At 52.8% G+C, this 19,004-nt stretch overlaps 8 protein-coding genes across 8 annotated transcripts; 6 read left to right on the top strand and 2 right to left on the bottom strand.

Moving 5' to 3' along the window:
* Positions 1 to 1,058: 1,058 nt before the first annotated feature.
* Positions 1,059 to 2,076, bottom strand: J4E93_008936 (uncharacterized protein; the record flags this gene model as incomplete). The annotated part of the gene is made up of 2 exons (XM_049346833.1): positions 1,059 to 1,166; positions 1,225 to 2,076. 2 exons carry the CDS (start codon positions 2,074 to 2,076, stop codon positions 1,059 to 1,061), a joined length of 960 nt encoding a protein of 319 aa, XP_049195788.1.
* A 384-nt stretch (positions 2,077 to 2,460) lies between these two features.
* J4E93_008935 (uncharacterized protein) lies at positions 2,461 to 3,675 on the top strand (the record flags this gene model as incomplete). The annotated part of the gene is made up of 1 exon (XM_049346832.1): positions 2,461 to 3,675. The coding sequence occupies one exon, from the start codon at positions 2,461 to 2,463 to the stop codon at positions 3,673 to 3,675; it is 1,215 nt and encodes a 404-aa protein (XP_049195787.1).
* Positions 3,676 to 3,735: 60 nt separating this feature from the next.
* On the bottom strand, positions 3,736 to 5,609 carry J4E93_008934 (uncharacterized protein; the record flags this gene model as incomplete). The annotated part of the gene is made up of 5 exons (XM_049346831.1): positions 3,736 to 4,649; positions 4,703 to 4,781; positions 4,834 to 5,295; positions 5,409 to 5,439; positions 5,491 to 5,609. The coding sequence occupies 5 exons, from the start codon at positions 5,607 to 5,609 to the stop codon at positions 3,736 to 3,738; spliced, it is 1,605 nt and encodes a 534-aa protein (XP_049195786.1).
* Positions 5,610 to 6,675: 1,066 nt separating this feature from the next.
* On the top strand, positions 6,676 to 8,433 carry J4E93_008933 (uncharacterized protein; the record flags this gene model as incomplete). The annotated part of the gene is made up of 3 exons (XM_049346830.1): positions 6,676 to 6,684; positions 6,812 to 8,302; positions 8,350 to 8,433. 3 exons carry the CDS (start codon positions 6,676 to 6,678, stop codon positions 8,431 to 8,433), a joined length of 1,584 nt encoding a protein of 527 aa, XP_049195785.1.
* An 864-nt stretch (positions 8,434 to 9,297) lies between these two features.
* Positions 9,298 to 11,218, top strand: J4E93_008932 (uncharacterized protein; the record flags this gene model as incomplete). The annotated part of the gene is made up of 3 exons (XM_049346829.1): positions 9,298 to 9,538; positions 9,593 to 10,405; positions 10,458 to 11,218. The coding sequence occupies 3 exons, from the start codon at positions 9,298 to 9,300 to the stop codon at positions 11,216 to 11,218; spliced, it is 1,815 nt and encodes a 604-aa protein (XP_049195784.1).
* An 816-nt stretch (positions 11,219 to 12,034) lies between these two features.
* On the top strand, positions 12,035 to 13,291 carry J4E93_008931 (uncharacterized protein; the record flags this gene model as incomplete). Its single annotated transcript, XM_049346828.1, has 1 exon — positions 12,035 to 13,291. The coding sequence occupies one exon, from the start codon at positions 12,035 to 12,037 to the stop codon at positions 13,289 to 13,291; it is 1,257 nt and encodes a 418-aa protein (XP_049195783.1).
* A 951-nt stretch (positions 13,292 to 14,242) lies between these two features.
* J4E93_008930 (uncharacterized protein) lies at positions 14,243 to 15,678 on the top strand (the record flags this gene model as incomplete). Its single annotated transcript, XM_049346827.1, has 4 exons — positions 14,243 to 14,320; positions 14,439 to 15,038; positions 15,101 to 15,500; positions 15,638 to 15,678. The coding sequence occupies 4 exons, from the start codon at positions 14,243 to 14,245 to the stop codon at positions 15,676 to 15,678; spliced, it is 1,119 nt and encodes a 372-aa protein (XP_049195782.1).
* Positions 15,679 to 18,471: 2,793 nt separating this feature from the next.
* On the top strand, positions 18,472 to 18,636 carry J4E93_008929 (uncharacterized protein; the record flags this gene model as incomplete). The annotated part of the gene is made up of 1 exon (XM_049346826.1): positions 18,472 to 18,636. A coding segment is annotated over one exon (165 nt), but the record flags the coding sequence as incomplete, so codon positions are not given.
* Between the last annotated feature and the right edge of the window lie 368 nt (positions 18,637 to 19,004).

Here is a 19,004-nt window from a genome sequence, read left to right as displayed (position 1 = left end):
CTCAACATCCCACACCGGTCCCTTTCCTACATCCGCATTCGCCTTCTTCCCCTTATTTCTCTTGACGTCTTCGCACGCACGCGCCATGTCCTCATCACCTTCCAACAGTCCGGCTATGACACGCTCGGCCATGCCACAGATCTTAGCAACCAAGCACTTGTAATGCCCCAGCGTACCAGTCGTCTCGATCAGTACACGCATTCTTGGCTTCGCAGCCGTAGACGGAACAGAAGTACCAGTACGAGATGCCGACGCAGCAGGACAATGTCGAATCCCGGCGATCTTGCTAACGGGACCACCAGCCTTGTCATCGCTCTTCGTCTTCACCGCTGGTGTCACGTCGTCTTCAGTCTCCTCCTCCCCCAACACCTTACCCACTCCATACAACCTCTCCATCTTCATCTTCCGCAATCCCTCCATCCTCATCTGCACAGAGCTTTTCCGTCTTTTCTCCTCGAAAACTACCAACGCAATCTTCAATCCCGGCTCTATCTCTACATCCTCCTCCTCCTCCTCCCCTTCCCCGTCCACACCCACATTGAGCAGAGATACAACAGGCACCTCCACAATCGGCACGCTTACCCTCAGCGGATTACAGTCAGGATCATTGGCGTAGTACCGCACGAGGAAAGCGAGGTGTTTTGAGCATTCGTTCAGCAGGGGTTTGGGGATCGAGGGGTGCGTTAGTTGGAGGTTTATTTCGGAGAAGATGCGGTGGCGGAGGGGGTCGATTGGTGGTGTCATTTTGAGCGTGGGGCGGGGGGTAATGTTGGGGTGTTGGCCGCTGGAAGGAGGATTGTGGTGAGAGGGGGTGCTTATAGGGATGACGAGTGTTAAAGGGATGGAGGGTTTGCTGGTTCGAGACATGAGTTGCGGGTGTGGTCTTAGAGGTTAGACAAACTGACTCTTCGTTGTTTAAGACGGGTTGGTACATGCATATTTCAAGCTGCGTCGATTGCTAAGTTTGACATCCAGGTCAGACAAAGTCTCGGTTTCTGTTCATGATAAATGAGTAGAATGCTGCATATCTAATTGCTAGGAATGACGATTTCCTGTGATCATAGTACCAGATGCATGTCATCCAAATCAATATCCAATCCTGAACTCAGCTGTGGGATCTGCTTGTAGTTGCTCTCGTCCAGGGTCTTCCTGATGAACTTGAGTGTCTGTATTCCGGTCAGTACAATGATACTCAGATCCGCCAAACATGCGTCAAGCACTCACCTCAGCATAAGTTGGGGTCTGATCCTGCTTCATCATCTCCAAAAACGCCCACGTCATAGCTCCTGTCGGCTCCCCTTCAATCCGCGCATCCGCACTCGTCTGATCATCCCTACACCCACTGAACATCGTCACCATCTTCTGTTCACTCCCATACTGCCCCGCAAACTCTCCACTTTCCAACCCCTCCTCCTCTTCTTCCCCAAAATGCTTTAGTCCCTTGAAAAACGTACTCGCACCCGCAAGTAACTCCCTCGCCTCCCCAACTTTGCTATACGAGAAACCACCAGAGATGATATCGCGCGCCTCATTAGCAAGCGTAAGCCCAGCTTTCAAGTTATCCATCAAACTGATCTGGCCATCGCTATCGGAGCGGTAGACATACGGTAGCTCGAGCGCGCTACCGGAATGACAACAGTCCATTATGACAAACAACGTGCAATCCCGCGCCATATACGTAACGAGATGTTCATGTAAGATGGTACTGGAAATCTGGCCGCGCTGTTCGAAATCCACGGGAACAATCGACGCATCCATTCCCGTCGTCCTGTTTCCGTCTACATCTGCAATCTGGCCGCCATGTCCGGAGTAGTGGAGGAATAAGGTGCAACCCGGTTCTGAGACGAGCCAGTCCATGGCTGCGAGTAGGTTGTGGCCGGTAGGGTAGTAGGGTGAGTCGTAGGGTACTTCTGGTCGGTCGGTTAGGATGACTCGGTCTTTGTGTGAGTTGGTGTAGCCGCGGTAGGAGAGGAATTCTGCCATGTTGTCTACGTCTGAGTGGCAGCCGCGTAGTTCGTGGCTGCTGCCGACATAGTTGATGCCGATGAGGAGGGACTTCTTGCGGCGGTAGGACATGGTGAAGTTAGATAGAAGAACGGAGTAGGTATGCAATTGTGGTGTTGGAAGAAGGATTCTAGGTGGCTGTGGCTGAGGTCTGTAGCGTGGTTGTCAAGTGTTGGTAGTGGTGGGGTAGTGAATGATGTGGCTGATCACTGCCCAATCAATTCTAGTGGGAAGACGCGTCGCGCCCCGCCCACGTGCATGCGCGATTGTATGCTGCAAACAGCAATACGACATATACCAAAATTACGAGGATCTTGGTGGCTGGGGTTGCGACCAGTCTAGGGCATTGCTTCGGTGCAGAAAGTGATGATGACGTCACTTGGTCGTGCGCGCATCTTACAACTGCAGGTGTCACATATATCACAAAAAGTCACGGCATGCCGCCATTATAGTACCATGAATCGAGATATCAGTTCACCTCCCTCGAAACGACGCAGGGTCGCGACAAACATAGCAGCGTCTCCCGGGCAAACGGCGCCTCCAAGCACGCCCGCATCTCCAACGCCCCTTCCACCTCTCGACTCAAACACATTACGCATCTTCTCTTGGAACATCGATGGCATTGCTCCGTTCCTACAGAAGCCAATCACGGAATTCTTCATTCCCAAATCCAGAACGGCACTTCGGGACGATGCAAAGAACGCCGGACCAGCAGCCTCCCTAAGAGGTTTCCTACACAAACACCAATGGCCGTCTATCCTGTTCCTCCAAGAAGTCAAGATCGCCCACACAGATGAAAAAACGCAAGACGCAGTCAGAAAGGCAATAAAATCATATCTTCCAGAAGAAGAACCAATATCCCACTTGAAGCGCCCACAATACGAAACACACTTCACCCTCCCCACCGACCTCCACAACGCCCGCGGCCCCAAACGCAGCGGCAAAATCTACGGCGTATGCAGCCTCATTCGTCGCGACCTCTACATCCGCTACAAAATCGCCCTACGCACCGTAGACTGGGACGCCGAAGGCCGCATCTCCATCGTAGAACTCCGAGCGAAAACCAGCACCGCCAAACTCGCCATCTTCAACATCTACGCCGTCAACGGAACGGAAAATGCGTATCGAGACCCGCAGACCGGTGCGTTTAAAGGAACGAGACATGATCGAAAACGCGCGTTTCATAAGCTTTTAGCGAGGGAGTGTAGGGAGTTGGAGAAGCAAGGGTGGGATGTATTACTCGCAGGCGATATGAACGTCGCGCCTGACGAGCGAGACGGGTATCCCAAACTACGCATCTTCCCACAGGCACATGTTGTCAACCGCGCAGATTTCCACGATAAGCTGCTTGGAGGGGGTGGGAAGGCGAAGGAGCCGTTTGATGGTGTTGATGTGTGGAGGGAGATGTTTCCGGATGAGAGGCGGTATACGTATCATTCTAGAGGAAGGAAGTGGGGGAGTAGCTGTGATCGGGTGGATTTCTTTGTTGCGGGGAGGAAGATGTGGGAGAAGGGGTGGGTTCGGGCGGCTGGGATTATGGATAGTGAGGAGGAGATGGGGACGAGTGATCATGTGCCTATCTGGGTGGGTGTCGAGATGAAGGAGGGGGGTGGAGACCAAATGGCGTCAAAAGAGCAAGAGAAGGATGCCGTAAAAATACCATCTTCCTGAGTTACAGGCTTTGTCCAATTTCCACATCGACATTCAGACGTGCTCACAATTCACAACCTCCTACTCCGCCTCCCCAGTATCCGCCACAAAAAACGGACTCGTCCCCATCCCATTAAACGCATTAACCTCCCACAACTCCGTCGTCCCACGCAGCACCTCATACCGATTATGATCCCCACACCCACTCTCCGTATTAACACACTCCGTCGTAATCCTACCCGCAATGCGCTCACCAACCTCCTGCCCCTCGAACCACGCACCGTGCAGGAAACCAAAGTACTCCGCACTCATCGCCTCGCCCGCAAAGTACAATCTACCCACATTCGCGCGAAGGTTCTGGTGCATTTCGAGTGTCGTTCCGGCAGGCCAGTTGGAGTAGGAACCGTAGGACCAGGGTGTTTGGGACCAGCGCGGGTAGGTAAACGCGATGGGTTCAGGGACCGTGATGTTGGGAAACATTTTGCGGAGAACAGCCATACCCTCCGCTTTCGTAGTTTCATCGTCTTGCGCTTCCACACGGTACGACTGTTCGTCTACAAGCGTGGCGAAGAGGATGTTGGAACCGGGCAAAAACCCTTCCGTCGATAGACTCTGCCAGACGGTGTAGTACCCACGCGTCGTGGGGTCAGCGTAGAGGAAGAATTGCTTATCGGTTGGCCAGAAGGTTTCGTTGAATTGGAAGAAGAGTTTTGTGTAGGTGCCGAAGGAGAAGGTAGCGATGGCGGATTGCTTCCAGTCGGGGAGGGTGGGCGAGAAGGTTATGGCATCGTTTTGGAGGACGCCGAGGGAGACGGTGGAGATGGCGTAGTCGGCTTCGATGCAGGAGCCGTCTGAAGTGAGAATGTGGACGCCAGTGTCGGAGTAGGTGATGTTTGTTACGATGGTGTTGAGGAGGAGGCGGGGGTCGGCGGGTTTGAGGAAGGCTGAGGCTTGGTGCTTGAGCCAGGTGTTGAAGCCGCGTTGATCGGTGCAGACTATAAGGATGTGTATGAGTACCTTGCTTATACTCTTACAAGGAAGTACGTACAGTTGCTGACCTCGGAGAAGCCATAGTAAGTCAAATTGTATCCTGTGATGCCGTAAACGAAGCTCGATTCTTCTGGTGTCTGAAGCGAAGCCATCAGTATATCTCACTATAGTCTGGTCTCAGGACCTTACCTGAGCCGTTTCCCAATCCCAAAGATAGTACTCCACAGCCTTGCGCGCCGGATCGCCCTTTGGTCTCCACCCGCTTTGCCACAGACCTGCACGGAAGCTCCTGTCTTGCAAGTTCTCGGAGAGTAGCGTTCCAGCACTTTGCTCGAAGACACTCCAGTAGTCTTCAAATTCGTCCAGTAGATTCGTAAAGTCGACAGCGCCCGTCTCATTGTAGGTCCTGACGGAGAAGGAGTCGGAATTTGGGCTGGAGAGGTTGACTTGTTTTGAGAAAGTCCAGACGGGGTTCTCTGGACCGTCTACGGTATCCTCACCAAGACCTGAGATCCAGTTGGCGCCTAGCTCGACGGTATAAGGGTCGCCGTTGGAGTCGGAACCGAACTTTGTGTTTCGCATGCGGCCACCGATGTGATCTTGGTACTCGAGAATCAGGAAGTCGGTAACTGATTGATTGGCAAGCGCTTGCTACAATCCATTAGTAGCTGGATGAAATGTAATCATTGAGCCTCCGGAATGTATTGGATCAGATGAATTGCCTCGTTCCACACATCTTGAAAAGAATCTCAATGTAGACTTACAGCTGCTGTGATACCGGCAACTCCGCCACCGCTACAAATAGTCAGTCAACCTCGACCCTGCGTTTTTGAAGATTAAACTCACATGATTGCGACAGTAGTCTTGCTACATGTGCTGTTGTTGGCCCGTCCATGGATTGCCGGCGCAGCGAAGGTCAGTGGTACAAGACCAGTGGTCAACAACAATGTATTCGCCAACCTCATGATGAATACACGTCGAGAGATAGTTGCGAAGAATGCAAAGCTTACTGCAGTCTGATGCACATCGACAGATACTTAAAGCTTGACCTAGGAATGCATGCTTGAATGCATATCTGAAGTATCGTCCACTTTAGTTTCGCCTACGTTCTTTCCCCCGCATTAGTCCCACGGCAATGGCCGGGAATGGCGGTAGTAGTCGAGGTACAGTAATAGCGGTTAGTCGCATCTTACCTATCACAGATAAGCATGGGTTCATGGGTTCGTGACCCGGTGTTCATGTGTCGCAACGCAGATCTTAGACCTGCCTAATATGGATACAACCTTATGGAAACCTGCTGGTAAAGTAGCAGTGGAGTGACGGCTAAGTTGAAAAATAGTCAGGATAGATATGCAGCTTGATCGAAAGAGCATGGTGTGGAAGGTAGTACGGAGGCCGATGTAGACCGGGGGTTACTGGCGGGCGCCGAAGATGATAAGAGCGCCGCGTGTACTTGCTCTATGCGCAAAGTGACGTCGCCGTAGATGGCATGTGCTCATCGGCGTGACCGTAGTGCTCTTGCCGTTATTTTCGTTTGAAAATGTCGTTGAACGCGAGATGATGCTGTCATGGAACTGAAGCGTCGATGTTAGCTGGGCGAGGCTGACCCGCAGTTCCGCCGCGTGAACACAGGGAAGCTATGACCACAGACGTCTGCTCCTACACCTCCACAACCATCGCGTGATTTCGACGCGTCCACGGGCGTGCGCGCGAAAAGTCAAGTCTAACCGAAATTTGTTGAAGAGTTTGAACGCATCCCATTACGCGAGCAGTCCAAGACACGGGAAAGGCGCAAGGTTTTCGGGACGGCACGATAGCGGGGTTTTCGGTCATGTCATCCTTCGCTCGTCGCCTTTCGCTTCCAATGTCACTACCAATTCTCGCAGCTTCCATTGACATTCAATCTCTCTCCTGATCTTTGCTTCGCATCCCTACTATCGCGTCATTGTCTCTTCAAAAGTACGGCAACACAGCCAGGATGCAGCCGAGTAGCAGAATGCCCGATCAAGGTAACGTCAGATAGCAGAACGCATGAGACCGGTGTTCGCTCGCCAGCATCTTTGCTGGCAGCGATCTGAGATATACGGTCTGAACTTGATCAGGTTAAAGCCTGCGAAAGGACTCATGCTTTGCTCCCTCGCCGCGAGGCTGCTACTAATGGCTTTAGGTCGCCGTCATGGACACCGTCACGAACCCGCCCGATGAAAAGAAGTCGATATTCGCCCCGAACGCGAGACACGAAAACGGACTACCTGTCAGCGCACGCGATACCGAGAATGAAGGGGCGAGACACCAGAGCAGATGGCAGGAGATGTGGAAGGCGTTTGAGAGGCAGCTTGTCGCATACAACCTCGAGGCTCGCGGCATTGAACGCGTCGAGCCGGAAGAGCGGCAGGACTTGCGCCTGCTTGGATACTCTCAGGTGGCCATCATGTGGTTCAGCGTCAACCTCGCGGCGAACAACATTACCCTGGGCATGCTCGGTCCTGCCGTCTTCGCCCTCGGTTTCCTCGATTCGTGCATGCTGGCCGTCTTCGGCGCATTCGTTGGCTGCCTTGTCGTCGCATACATCGCAACCTTTGGTCCGAAGAGCGGCAATCGGACTATGATCTTCTCACGATACATCACGGGCTGGTGGCCGTCCAAGGTCGTCGTCCTGCTCAATATCATCGTTTTGCTCGGCTACGGTATGATCGACTGCGTAGTCGCTGGGCAGATCCTCTCAGCTGTCTCAGGCAACTCCATGTCCGTCGTGGTCGGCATCATCATCGTAGCGATCATCGCATGGGCCATCACAACCTTTGGTTACCAGATCTTCCACTACTACGAGCGATGGGCTTGGCTACCGCAACTCATTGTGTTATGCATTCTAGCTGGCGTCGCCGGTCCGCAGTTCAACATCTCCTCCGAGTCTCACGGCGACGAAGATACAGATACCATAATCGGGAATCGCATCAGCTTCTTCGGCCTGACACTCGCTGCGGCCATCACGTACGGCGGAGGAGCAGCAGACTATTTCGTCTACTATCCAGAACACGCATCTTCGTTCAAGATCTTCGGCATGACCATGCTCGGTCTGATGTGTAGCTTCACGTTCGCCTTCGTCTTGGGAATTGGCCTGGCATGTGGTATGCTTACCAACACGGACTGGGCAGCAGCATACGGCGTATCCCAAGGCGCTCTGATAGTCGAAGCATACAAACCGCTAGGCGCTTTCGGCTCGTTCTGCGGCGTGGTGGTAGCTTTGGGTCTTGTCGCTAATCTCATCGTCCCTACCTATTCTTCCGGCATCGATGCCCAGATCCTAGGGCGCTACGCAAGTGTCGTACCGAGGGTCATCTGGAACACTGTTGGGGTAGTCATTTACACAGTCTGTGCCTTGGCAGGTCGTGCCCATCTCGCCGAGATCTTCACCAACTTCCTTGCTCTCATGGGCTATTGGGTCTCCGTCTGGATCGCCATTACACTTGAAGAGCATTTGATCTTCCGACGCAAGACTGGCTTCAACTGGCAAGTCTGGAACCAGAAGAAGAAGCTTCCGTTGGGTATCGCTGCCTTCACGTCGTTTGTGATCGGCTGGATTGGTGCCATCATGTGTATGGCCCAGGTCTGGTACATTGGGCCAATTGCTAAGCAAGTTGGTACTTACGGAGCTGATGTATGTGCACGTGAGAAGTCAGAGCTATACAAAGCTAATGTGATTAGATGGGCAACTATGTCGGTTTCGCATGGGCTGCAGTTGTCTATCCGCCTCTGCGGGTCTGGGAGCTCAAGTGTTTCGGCCGATGATCAAGACCTTTTCACCGCTCAGAGCGCAGTCTGCTTGGAGACGTCGGCGTAGCGACCGAATCATGCAGCAAGAGATTGATGGCGCTCTTGGTCCTCCTATTGCACATGTCAAGTATAGCAAGTCCTTTTCACCCGTTCTTTCTGTTCCTTTCATCACTGGATGTGCGCTGAGATGAGGTCAAGAACGACGCAAGAGCCGATTTGACAAGAGATGGTCTGGTAGAATTGTAGGCGTGCGTCTGGGCAAAGAGCTCTTCTTATCGCGTATGCACCTCGAGACCACATTAACGTGAAGTATCCTCACGCACTGTCACTTGTCGTTGTCCGGTGGGCATCTGCCGACCATTTCAACCCAGAATGAGAATGATGTCATCGCCTCCTGCACACTTTTAGGCCGGACAGAGCTTATCAGACACGCATACCTTCTTCTTGGTTCAATACACGAAGCCCTGGCACAAAGGCGTATGCTTCGCTACCCGCCTGTGACATCTGTAGCATAGCAATAGCGTCTGACCTAGGGGTAAGTTTGCATACATCTACGTGGCTATCAAAGGCCATTCATTTCGCATGGTAGTCGTAAAACTCCTGAGTCACTTCATGTAGGGATCTCCAGTCTCCTCTCATGCTCTTCCATTGTTTCCGTTTTTCGAGCTCAGTTTCCTATCTTGCGCACGTGCCTGGCAACGTGTTGTGTAAGTCACGGTGACTGCCTGTTGCGCTCGTCTCTGGCTTGGCGTTGTTGTGACTGCTGTCTCTCACCTCACCTCCCCACAATCAAAACAAAATCCCCCACAACAACCGACAGCTCTTCTGTCTTTCCCCATCTATTCTCATTTCCAACCAGCATCACCGACCACTGGCAACATGTCGGGCGACCTCATCGACCTCAGTGACGAGGGCACCTCCTCTCAGAACACCACTGGCATCGACGGCATTCACCGTACCAACGGTCTCGTCGGCCGCATGTCTCTCTCGGAGAACCGCCCAAGGTCGCCTCCACGCAACCACTTCGCCGGTCTCGATATTCTCATGAGACAGAGGCAGTCTTCTACACCAGTCCCTTCGCCAGCTCCGCGACCGGTGTCACTGCCGAGCTCAGCCAGTGGTGAGTGACCAGATCCATATTTACGTTACTGCATGACTGACTGACCACATCTAGTCCCTCGCTTTGTTACACGTCTCTCTTCAAGTTCGGAGATGTTCTCCCCGTTGGCTCAGCCGTACAGGGCCCCGGAGTCTGTGGCGTCCTTCCTACAAGAGCAGCAAGAGCCCTTGACCTCTGCCCTTAGGTCAGATCAGCCGATCCCCGAGTACATCCCTGAGAACAGAATGGAATTCAAGAGTATGATTGATACTATCAATGACTACGACAAGACCGTCGACAGCGAGTCCGATCACCGTTCTGATCGCCGCTCCTCGTCGCCACCCGTCCCTGACCTCGAAACATCCGTGCCTACTGGCCCTGATACACCCCCGACCCCAACAACCGTTCATGGTGAGCATCCCGTCCATGGTTTTAGACCCGGCCAAACGGCGGCTGCACGAACGAATCGGCAGGTCTGCGGTCATGCGACCCAAGAGCTGAAGAGGAAGTTGGCAGCCACTGAGGAAGCCTTTGCCAGGCTCAAGCACGAGAACACTGAGCTCACCACGAAGCTAGGCCTTGTCGGATACCAGATCGAGTCCACCGAGAACCAGAATGCCGCGATGTCTCGCGCTCTCTCTGAGAGGGACGCTATGATCAAGAAGCAGGACCTCGAGATGAAGAAGCAGGACGCTGAGATGAAGAAGCAGGACCTTGAGATAAAGAAGCAGGACGCTGAGATCAAGAAGCAGGACGCTGAGATCAAGACCAAGAACGCTCAGCTGGTAAGGAAGGAAGTTGAGATCGAAGGAAATGTTGCTAAGATCAAGAAGAAGAATCAACAGCTAGGTGCTCGCAATGCATTGATCAACAAGGCAAACCCCGGAAGTAAGTTCGAACATCATACTGTATCAAGAAGGCCTGAGCTAACACATGCTAGGCGACAAGGACAATGTACATGGGGCCAAGATTGCTGCTAAGGATGCCGAGTTGGCCGCTATAGACATCAAGTTGGCCGCCAGAGATGCCGAGTTGGCAGCGCTCAGGCAGACCCTTAAAGTTCGCAACCGCGAGATCGAGGAAGCCGAGGCAGCCATCGAAGAGGAGAAGGATGCTATCGAGAACTTGCGTCAGGAGGCAGTCGACCGTCAGCGAATCATCGACTATCACCGCTCACAAAATCAGGCCTTTTCTGACGCTGCGACTGCACGCGAGCAGACCATAACTGTTCTACGACAAGAGCTTGTCATCCGGAGGTTCGAGCTGACCGAGGCGCAAGAGCAACATGGAAACCGCGGCGCCATCGAGGACATCAAGGGCAAGCTTCGTGAAATGACCACTCTTTCCGATCGCCAGCGTATCCAGCTCAAGGAAGCCAAGGACGAACTCAGGAGCAAGGACGCCCGTATCATGGATCTCAGCAAGAACGGTGAGCGTCTTCGTGGTGCCATCCATGTCGTCCCGCCGCGCGCCAATGTCAAGCTTCCCGAGACCGTCGTCTCATGCACGGAGTGTTACGCCTTGGACCGACGATGTGACAGCGGTACCAAGTGTCGCCCCTGCAAGGAGAACAACACAGAGTGCCTGCGCTTCATGTGCTCATTGAAGTACAAGAACGGCAACTGCCCCCTCGTCCCTTGCCCACTCACTCACGATGGTCAAGGCTACCTCATGTTGCCGCGACCTCGTCCGGAATGGTGAAGAGCTCGATAGGGTGAGCGAGGAGACGATTGACGGACTCTCATGAGCTTTGGTGCATATTTCTCTGGCGTCGGCGTCGGGGTTGGCATCTGTGTTTTGGAGCAAGCCTGTGGGCAGCCGAGTGCTGGCAATTTTCTGACCTAATAGCACGATTAGGTAGAACCTCACTAAGGAGAAAGTCTTCAAGATGAAGCATTCATGAACTTTTATTCGAGTTAGATCGTGATGTACATCGTGTTGTTGTGACGTCATTTGTTCGCCTTGTTACTGAGGGCTAGCGTGTGGGGGCGGAACTGAAGCGCGAAGGATGCCGCTCGTACATGATCACAATGCGCGTCTCGGGCGCAGACTTCTCTTTCAAATATAAAGATGAGCTATTTAGAGTGCTCATCAGAAGCGTGCAGTCCGCCTCGTGTCGGAGTCTGGGTTGTGGCGCGTCGCAGAGTTCTGAAACCGCGTGCGGCACCGGGCGTCTTCACAGTCAGCATGGCATCGCGGCTGCTGCCTTCCTGGTTGTGCTTGCCGTTTACGGGTCTCTTCATTTGATTCCGTTTCTTCCTCCACTGCCTCCATCCAAAGAACTCACAGCAGAACGCGACCATGACAGAGATGGCAATGAAGGCGGGTTCTAGCGGGCGTGAGGTACGGATGGCCAGTGTCTACACGTTCGCTTTATCAACGCTAATTAGTATGCAGCTCCCCGGAGAGGAATCAGGTCCCTCATATCGGCAGCGTCCACTCTGGAGGGTACCACAGCTATTCCTCCTCGTAATCGCAATAGTAATGCTGTATTGGCACGCGTGTCCTCTCCACCCTATGAAGACGCCGGATGGATCTGTATATGACAACAAACCGGCCATCATCAACTACGCCAGATGTGAATCGATCTTCTCTTCTGAAGCGCGCACGTTCGACTTCAACATCTCAGACAGCGACGAGGCTGAAACTCATTGGCGTCTATTCGACTCATCCAATTCCACAATTGGCGGTCGTCTCTCTGGTATAATTCACGTCCAGAAAGGCGAAGTCGAACAGACCTCAGATATCCAAGTCCGGCTCGAAATTAATTCCAGCTCTATTGCAGACTACAAGAATGTTGTTTACAACCAAACTGCAACGGGCCTCAGCCTGGACTACCTTCCCTCCGATCATGATGAAGACGTTTGTACAGAAATCAAAGTTATGATATACCTCCGTCCAGAATCACCCGTGCGCATATTGGATATCCTTGAGATCAAATCCGAGACATTCGATCTGTGGATCCACGACTGGGCCTGGCAGATCAACAGCCTCATCACACATACTTCGCACGGCGAGTACACATACGAAGGCGGCAAAGGCGAGGACCCGTTGCATCCACACAACATTGATTCCAGCTCAATAACAGGAGTCATGTGGGGCTGGTACGGCTGTGAAGGCACAATGAAGGTGCACAGCGAAAGCGGGCAGATCATCTTGATGCTGGTACCGCGGTATACGTTCACGAGAAAACCGATGCGACCAGAACTCATCTCGGTATACACAGTCAGCGGAGACATCAACGTCGCTGCGCTCTGGGAATATTGGCCACAGCAGCCTTTTACACATCGCACGAATATCCACTCGGCTTACGGCAATATAGTCGCGGAGATCCCGCATGGTTCGTTCACCAATCTCGTGAGCATCAGCGGCAATATAAACGCGTATCTACGACCATTTGCTGCCGTAAGCCCCGACGACGAAAGCACGATTTCTACGACTTCACTGTATGGTAACACGGTTTTATATCTATTTAATACAGGCCGAGAGCTCTTGGATGAGATGTACGATCCCCTTCTCAGTACGAAGAGTTCGCACTACGTCGGCACTGGTGATTTGTACCTGCGGTACCCGTTCAGTTGGTTTGGAATCATGGATGCGATTGCGAAAGACGGCGAGATCAAGTTCAATGCGAGTGCGCTGGATGAGGTAGAGGAGGGTGATGGGTTCGTTAAGGCTGTTAGAGGGAGAGGAGCAGCAAGTCGCATGGAAGCGGTTGTTGGGTTGAGGGGGATGATGGATGTCACACTGGGTATTTGGGATACGGATGATTGAGTGATCAGTCTGGTTGTCGTTGGTACATTGCGACCTTGCTGCTGTAGCTGCGGGTGCGCATGACGATGTATCAATTTGTCAGTTATGGGTTATTCCTGTTGATCAACGTGTACGAGTGAGTCAAACGAACGGCCATACTTGTCTCATGAGGCCAGAAATAATGTGCTATTAAACCGGCTGACCTCTGGGCATCCACCTTGATCGGCAAGACTGACATCAAAGTTTCGGGCTGAGATCAGGCCTACTCAATAGATATTTTAGTGCATGCTCACAGCCTCGCGCAGGATCAAATATCAGCCTCATCGTTGAATCAGTTCCATTGACCTTTGCTTCCGCCCCGTCGCTCTTCTGCCCTGCTGCTTACGTCTCTGACTACCAAGCCAGGCTATTCTGACCCCCAGTTTCAAGGTGGACTTCACCCAAGCGCCGGGCGTTATTGGCCCCATACTGAAAACATGCGTGCGAATTGTCAACTTCGGTATTCGGGCGAACTTTGAGCTTGGCCTCTACCACGTCGAATCGGATCAAGCGCTCGTCTACTTGGAAGTTGGTACACCTGATAAATCGTAGGAATAAGGGCCATCACGACTTGTGCAATGGTAAAAGTGACTAAACCGAGCATTGAAGCTTTCGCAAACAACATTTTTAGACCGCAAAAAGTACGCCTGGTGGAAGATACATATGGTGTGTATACAGAACCGGAGGGAGGATGTCTGATGTAAGCCCCGTGCCGCCGAAGCGTTTCATGAAGATGGGTTTGAAGATCAGAAGTCCGCTCAGACGGTCTCGTACAAGCTCACTGCTGACAGTAGGCCCTTGAGGACATCTCTGGGGTGAAAGGTATAAGAAGATCGTAGAGAGCGGATAGTGAAGATACTCAACCAGTCCTTCATCTCGTCTTCTCTTCTGCACAAGTATCTGACCCAAAAGACTTCGAACAAACGTAACAATATGTTTGCGTATCGGAATGCTCTCGCTCTTGGGCCAATACTTTTGGCACAGACAGTGTGGGGTTACCCCAAAGGCGTGGTTCTTAACCCAACCCTGACCACCAGGGACAATGAGTTCATCTTTTCCGCCATCGGGGATTCTTGGGGAGTAAATAACCCCACCACTCGAAGGATATTTGTCGACTGACACAAAACAGAGCGGGGTTCAATGGAGCGACGCCACTGCATACGACGGAAACGAAGATGGATGCATGCGTTACAAGTACGCCTGGTCGACCGTCGTCAACGACAGATACAAAGACTGGACACCAAACCCAGATCAAGGTTCCCTGTTCGAGTTCAGAGCCTGCTCTGGCGCCCATCTGGGACAGAACATCCACGACCAAATGGACAAGTTGACACGACCGAAAATGACCATGCTCGAAGCCGGCGGGAACAATGTCGATTTCTACCCCATGGCCGACAGCTGCCTCTTCCATTCCGACAGGAAGAAAGACTATGGCACGAAATACGAAGATGACCATGCTGATAACCCGACGGGATTGTGTAGGAAAGAGATCAAGCTAGTACGAGGAAGAGTTGGAGGAGGTCTTAAGCAGGCTGTCTTGGATACTATCGAGACCTGGAGGTACCATCCAGCTGTCGGAGGAAACAATGCGACACTCTTCATGCTGGGATATGCGCGCTTCTTCGCGTTGGGCGACGCGTGCAATGACTGGGACTTCGGCGTACAGTACCAAAGGCAAAACGAGACACAGACGGTCAAAAAGGAGATGCGACAAGACTTCAATGATCTAGTAAGTTCTATTCACATTCACCCCCAACTCTCTCCATAACCCACTAACTCCACGCCCTCCAGGTCGACGCCGTGAACCTCGCCATCCGCTCCTCGGTAGAACAATACAACGACCCGAAAATCCAATACATCGACATCAACCCCGCTCTCGAAGGCCACCGCTTCTGCGAACCAGGCCACAGCTGGTGGTCGCAGTTCAACTACGGGTCCAAAGTGCACATATGGAACAACCCCGCCCGACTCGCCGTCACCATTCACGACGGGGACCAAGCCGCCACGTACGAGTCCAGCGACGACCCCGGCGTCCCTGGCCCACCTGAGGATATCGTGCAGAAACTACGTGGGTATCCCGAGGGCGAAGCCGTGCAGCAGGATCAATACACTATCCTTACCTTCCGTGACCCCGCGAACCCTGGTCTATGGATGGAATGGAAGGTTGAGCCGCAGCCTCTAGATGGAGGGAGTGGGAGTAAAGATGGGCGTATCGCCAGGACATTGCATCCCACGCAGGATGGGCATAAAGAGATGGGCGATTTAATTGTAGAGGCGCTCAAGAAGAATTATAGACCTGATGGGTCGGGTCCTGAGCCGCCCTCACAGCCGAAGCCGCCGCAGCCGGAAACTACGGTGCCCGGGTTTAATTGTCCGTCGGGGTGTACTTGTAATGCTGGGGTTCCGCTTTGTGCGTAGGGTACTGGATTGAGGGGGATAGGTGTGATGATTGAGGAGTGGTGGGCCGATTAGCTTTTGGCGTTGAGATGTGGGGGCGTTTCTTTCGGATGATTTCGAGAGACAAGAATGGATCATCGGACGCGGCGCGTCTACATCGCCTTGATAGTGCTTCTGTCAGCTTCTTGGCCTGATGGACTACTGAGATTGGACTAGTGTTTGGAATTTCGGCCTTCCTTGGAGTTTGGAGTCATAGTTGCCTTTGTATTGGTAACGTTTTCGCATACTGCTGTGCAAGCTCGTACGGACGTTTTTCTACGTCCGCCATACTTACATATTGCGCTCAAGCTGTCAGAGCTGATATATAAGCGCGAAGGGTGTGACGCTCCCGTGACAGGAAATGCATGCGCGGTAGACATGGTGTGCCAATGTGTAAGACGACCTGACCGGTCGGAGCAGGGCTCGGTCGGCCCTCATGTCAATGGTCTGGAATCTTTGGGAATAATTTACCTGCTGGGTTCCTAACCAGTCAAAGACGTCACAGTCGGTTCGCCGTGCATTATATAAGCAGTAATACAGACGAGGCTGCTCAAGGCTTGGTGGTGGTCCTGGAACTCGGCTCCGCGTGCACTGCCATTGGCCCCCAACGACCGTTCACCTTAGGGCGAGGCAGACATGATTGTGATACGAGTCACAAGTCTGGTCCTGAGACCAATCCTAGAGTGTCGCGAAGCTCTCTATTTATGGCTGAGATAAGCCCATGATCCCTGGCACTGTGGTCGATCTGGGCGTTGGTGTTCCCAGAGAGATGGATGTCGGAACCCGCCGTGGCAGAGACGTGTGAGCAATAGGAAGAGCGCGGCATTGAACGTCGCGGCACAAAGGCGATTAGTCAAGAGAGATGATGAGAGAGCTAGAGTCACGAGTGTGCTGAGAATGAGGATGATGATGCAGTTGTTGGTGGGTTTGCAGAGTAGCGGCGGGAATTGAGTGGGCGGCCGTGGCGGCCACGGCCAGGAACCAGCCCGGTGTTGTGGACCTCCAGGGCTGAAGCGGGGCACCATGCGCCATGCGCGAACGGCCAAACATCTCCACGTCCCTAATCCCGTCACTAATGTCGCAATTTCCTCTTTCTCTCTCCCTCTTCATCACAGATGATTGAGGGCCTTATCATGCACAACACCGCCATGGTGGCGATCCAGAGTAAGCCTCCTGCTCGGCCTACCAGGCCTCCCACGAACGGAAGTTCTAACCGCCCTAGCTAAATTACACGATGCCCATATCCCACGCACAGCCACATCACTACAGCATCGCCCGCGACGCGATCCGCTTGGTTGAAGGGGAAGAATGAATCTATACCCGACTAAAGGCAATGGCTCGCCTGATGCACCTAATTCAGTCTTCCGAGTCGCCGACTCGGTTGACCGAACTGCCTCGCACTTAGACACCGAAACGGGTCACCTCTGAGACACATGCCAGAAAGCTTAACTTGAGCCTCCTCAGGCTTCCCTCTGACTAAAACCGGGTCGATCCAATGGATCTTCCTATACAGGCTGTCAAGCGGGTCACGGCTACCAAACTTAGCCCTATATCCGACCCTACACGTTCTGGCCGAGCTTTCAACGTTGCTCTAGCGCGTTCTTCAACGTGGAAACGACCATTCCTACTCGTTAGATGAGAACTAGATGGGATCATGGGGCCAAATCGAAAGAGTAGAGTGCTGCGACAGCCATGACTCAGGCTGTGAGTCGGTGGGAGATCGTTGGAAATGCGCTCATGCTCGTGCTGAGATGAGAGGCCTCATATCATATATAAGAGTCGGGATGGGGCACGGTTAGGGCCATCAACTCAATGGATACTATGGATATCTCCTTCTCGCCAGCTCTTGCTATGACTTCCCTTCAAGCCCAATCTCGTACTATCAACAACATCGGGCAGTCTTCCATTGCCGTTATACACGCAGTCTCTGTCATAGAAGCACACAAGCTTTTACTCGAAGTATACAGAGTTACCTGGAACTTCATACTACAGTCTCAGTACTCAAGTCAGATGTCACACCGAGGGCCATACTCAACTTCTGGAGAGATGAAGGACGGTGGAAACGACCCAGAACCGCCAGCTGCACCACCGTAAGTTCCCAGCCCTTCCATCTCAAACTCAACCATCATTAGACGACTATCACCAAACCAATACCACCCCCATTAACCATTTCCAACCCAGAATCATCATCCTCGCCCGATCCGGTAAAGCACCTGCGCCCCACTTCCAGGTACCAGACCCTGCCGATCCGCCATTCCAGCCGCGCCCACCTACGTCATCCCTGTCGTACGTATGCCCAATCTTACCTAGGTAGTTTGTGCAACCATCTCGTATCTTTTGTCGGTCCAATTCCTAACTTTCTCCTTATTTCTAGACCTGAACTCTCACGACAAGAATCTCAACTCACCGACGCGACATCGAGACCTCCAAGTAAACCGGAACCGGAACCTCATCCTGCGCCGCCGTAAGTAGATTGAGAAGGCAGCCCTGCGCGAATGCGCACACGCGACCTGCTGCTAGAATTGAGCTGACAAGACACCAGTGTAATCATCCTATCTGACCAAACCCATACTTCTACCTCTACGTCTACCACCTCTCCACCACACGCGCAAACCACACCCACCAACACCTCAACACCAACGCCAACCTACCCCTTCCTCCCCTACCTACCCGTACCTCCACCCCAACCCTTCATCAACCCCAACGCTCCCGACACAACACCCACAATGGGCTCCAAAGTCAGCAAAGTCAAGGAACGCGCCACAGACGGCAAACTGCAACCCAGCCAGGAGCGCCTCGACAAGGAGCAGATGAAGGAACCGAGCAACTACTATTCACACCGTAGCAAGAGCATGCGGAGGAAAGCGGGGAAAGGAGGTGCTACAAGCGATGTGGGAGGGAGTGCTGGGGGTGCGGGAGGAGGGGCTGGTGGTGTTGCTTAGGGCAAGACATTTGCAAGATTTATAGGGAGGGTGTATAGGGCAGATTGAGAATTTGGATACAAGATAGGTGGCGGCATATTGTGTTGGCGTTCAGGATTGTCTTTCTTTGGGACTGTAGCATAGCGATGCATGGGCATGAGGATATTCGTTTCTCCAACAATACATCAGGTATATTGTGTCTTCTTCGAGCAGGTTTCCCCATTTGCACGAGAATCGGTCCGCCATGCCATGGCGACAAGTCAGCTAATCTCACCGCATCGGTCCGTTGTCCACCTCTAGACACACACACACACACACACACACACACACACACACAC

Source organism: Alternaria ventricosa (genome assembly GCF_023758065.1).
Source record: "Alternaria ventricosa strain BMP 2768 chromosome Unknown scaffold_19, whole genome shotgun sequence".
NCBI lineage: Eukaryota > Fungi > Ascomycota > Dothideomycetes > Pleosporales > Pleosporaceae > Alternaria > Alternaria ventricosa.
The sequence above is the reverse complement of the archived record's forward strand: the minus strand, read 5'-3'. Positions and strand labels throughout refer to the sequence as shown.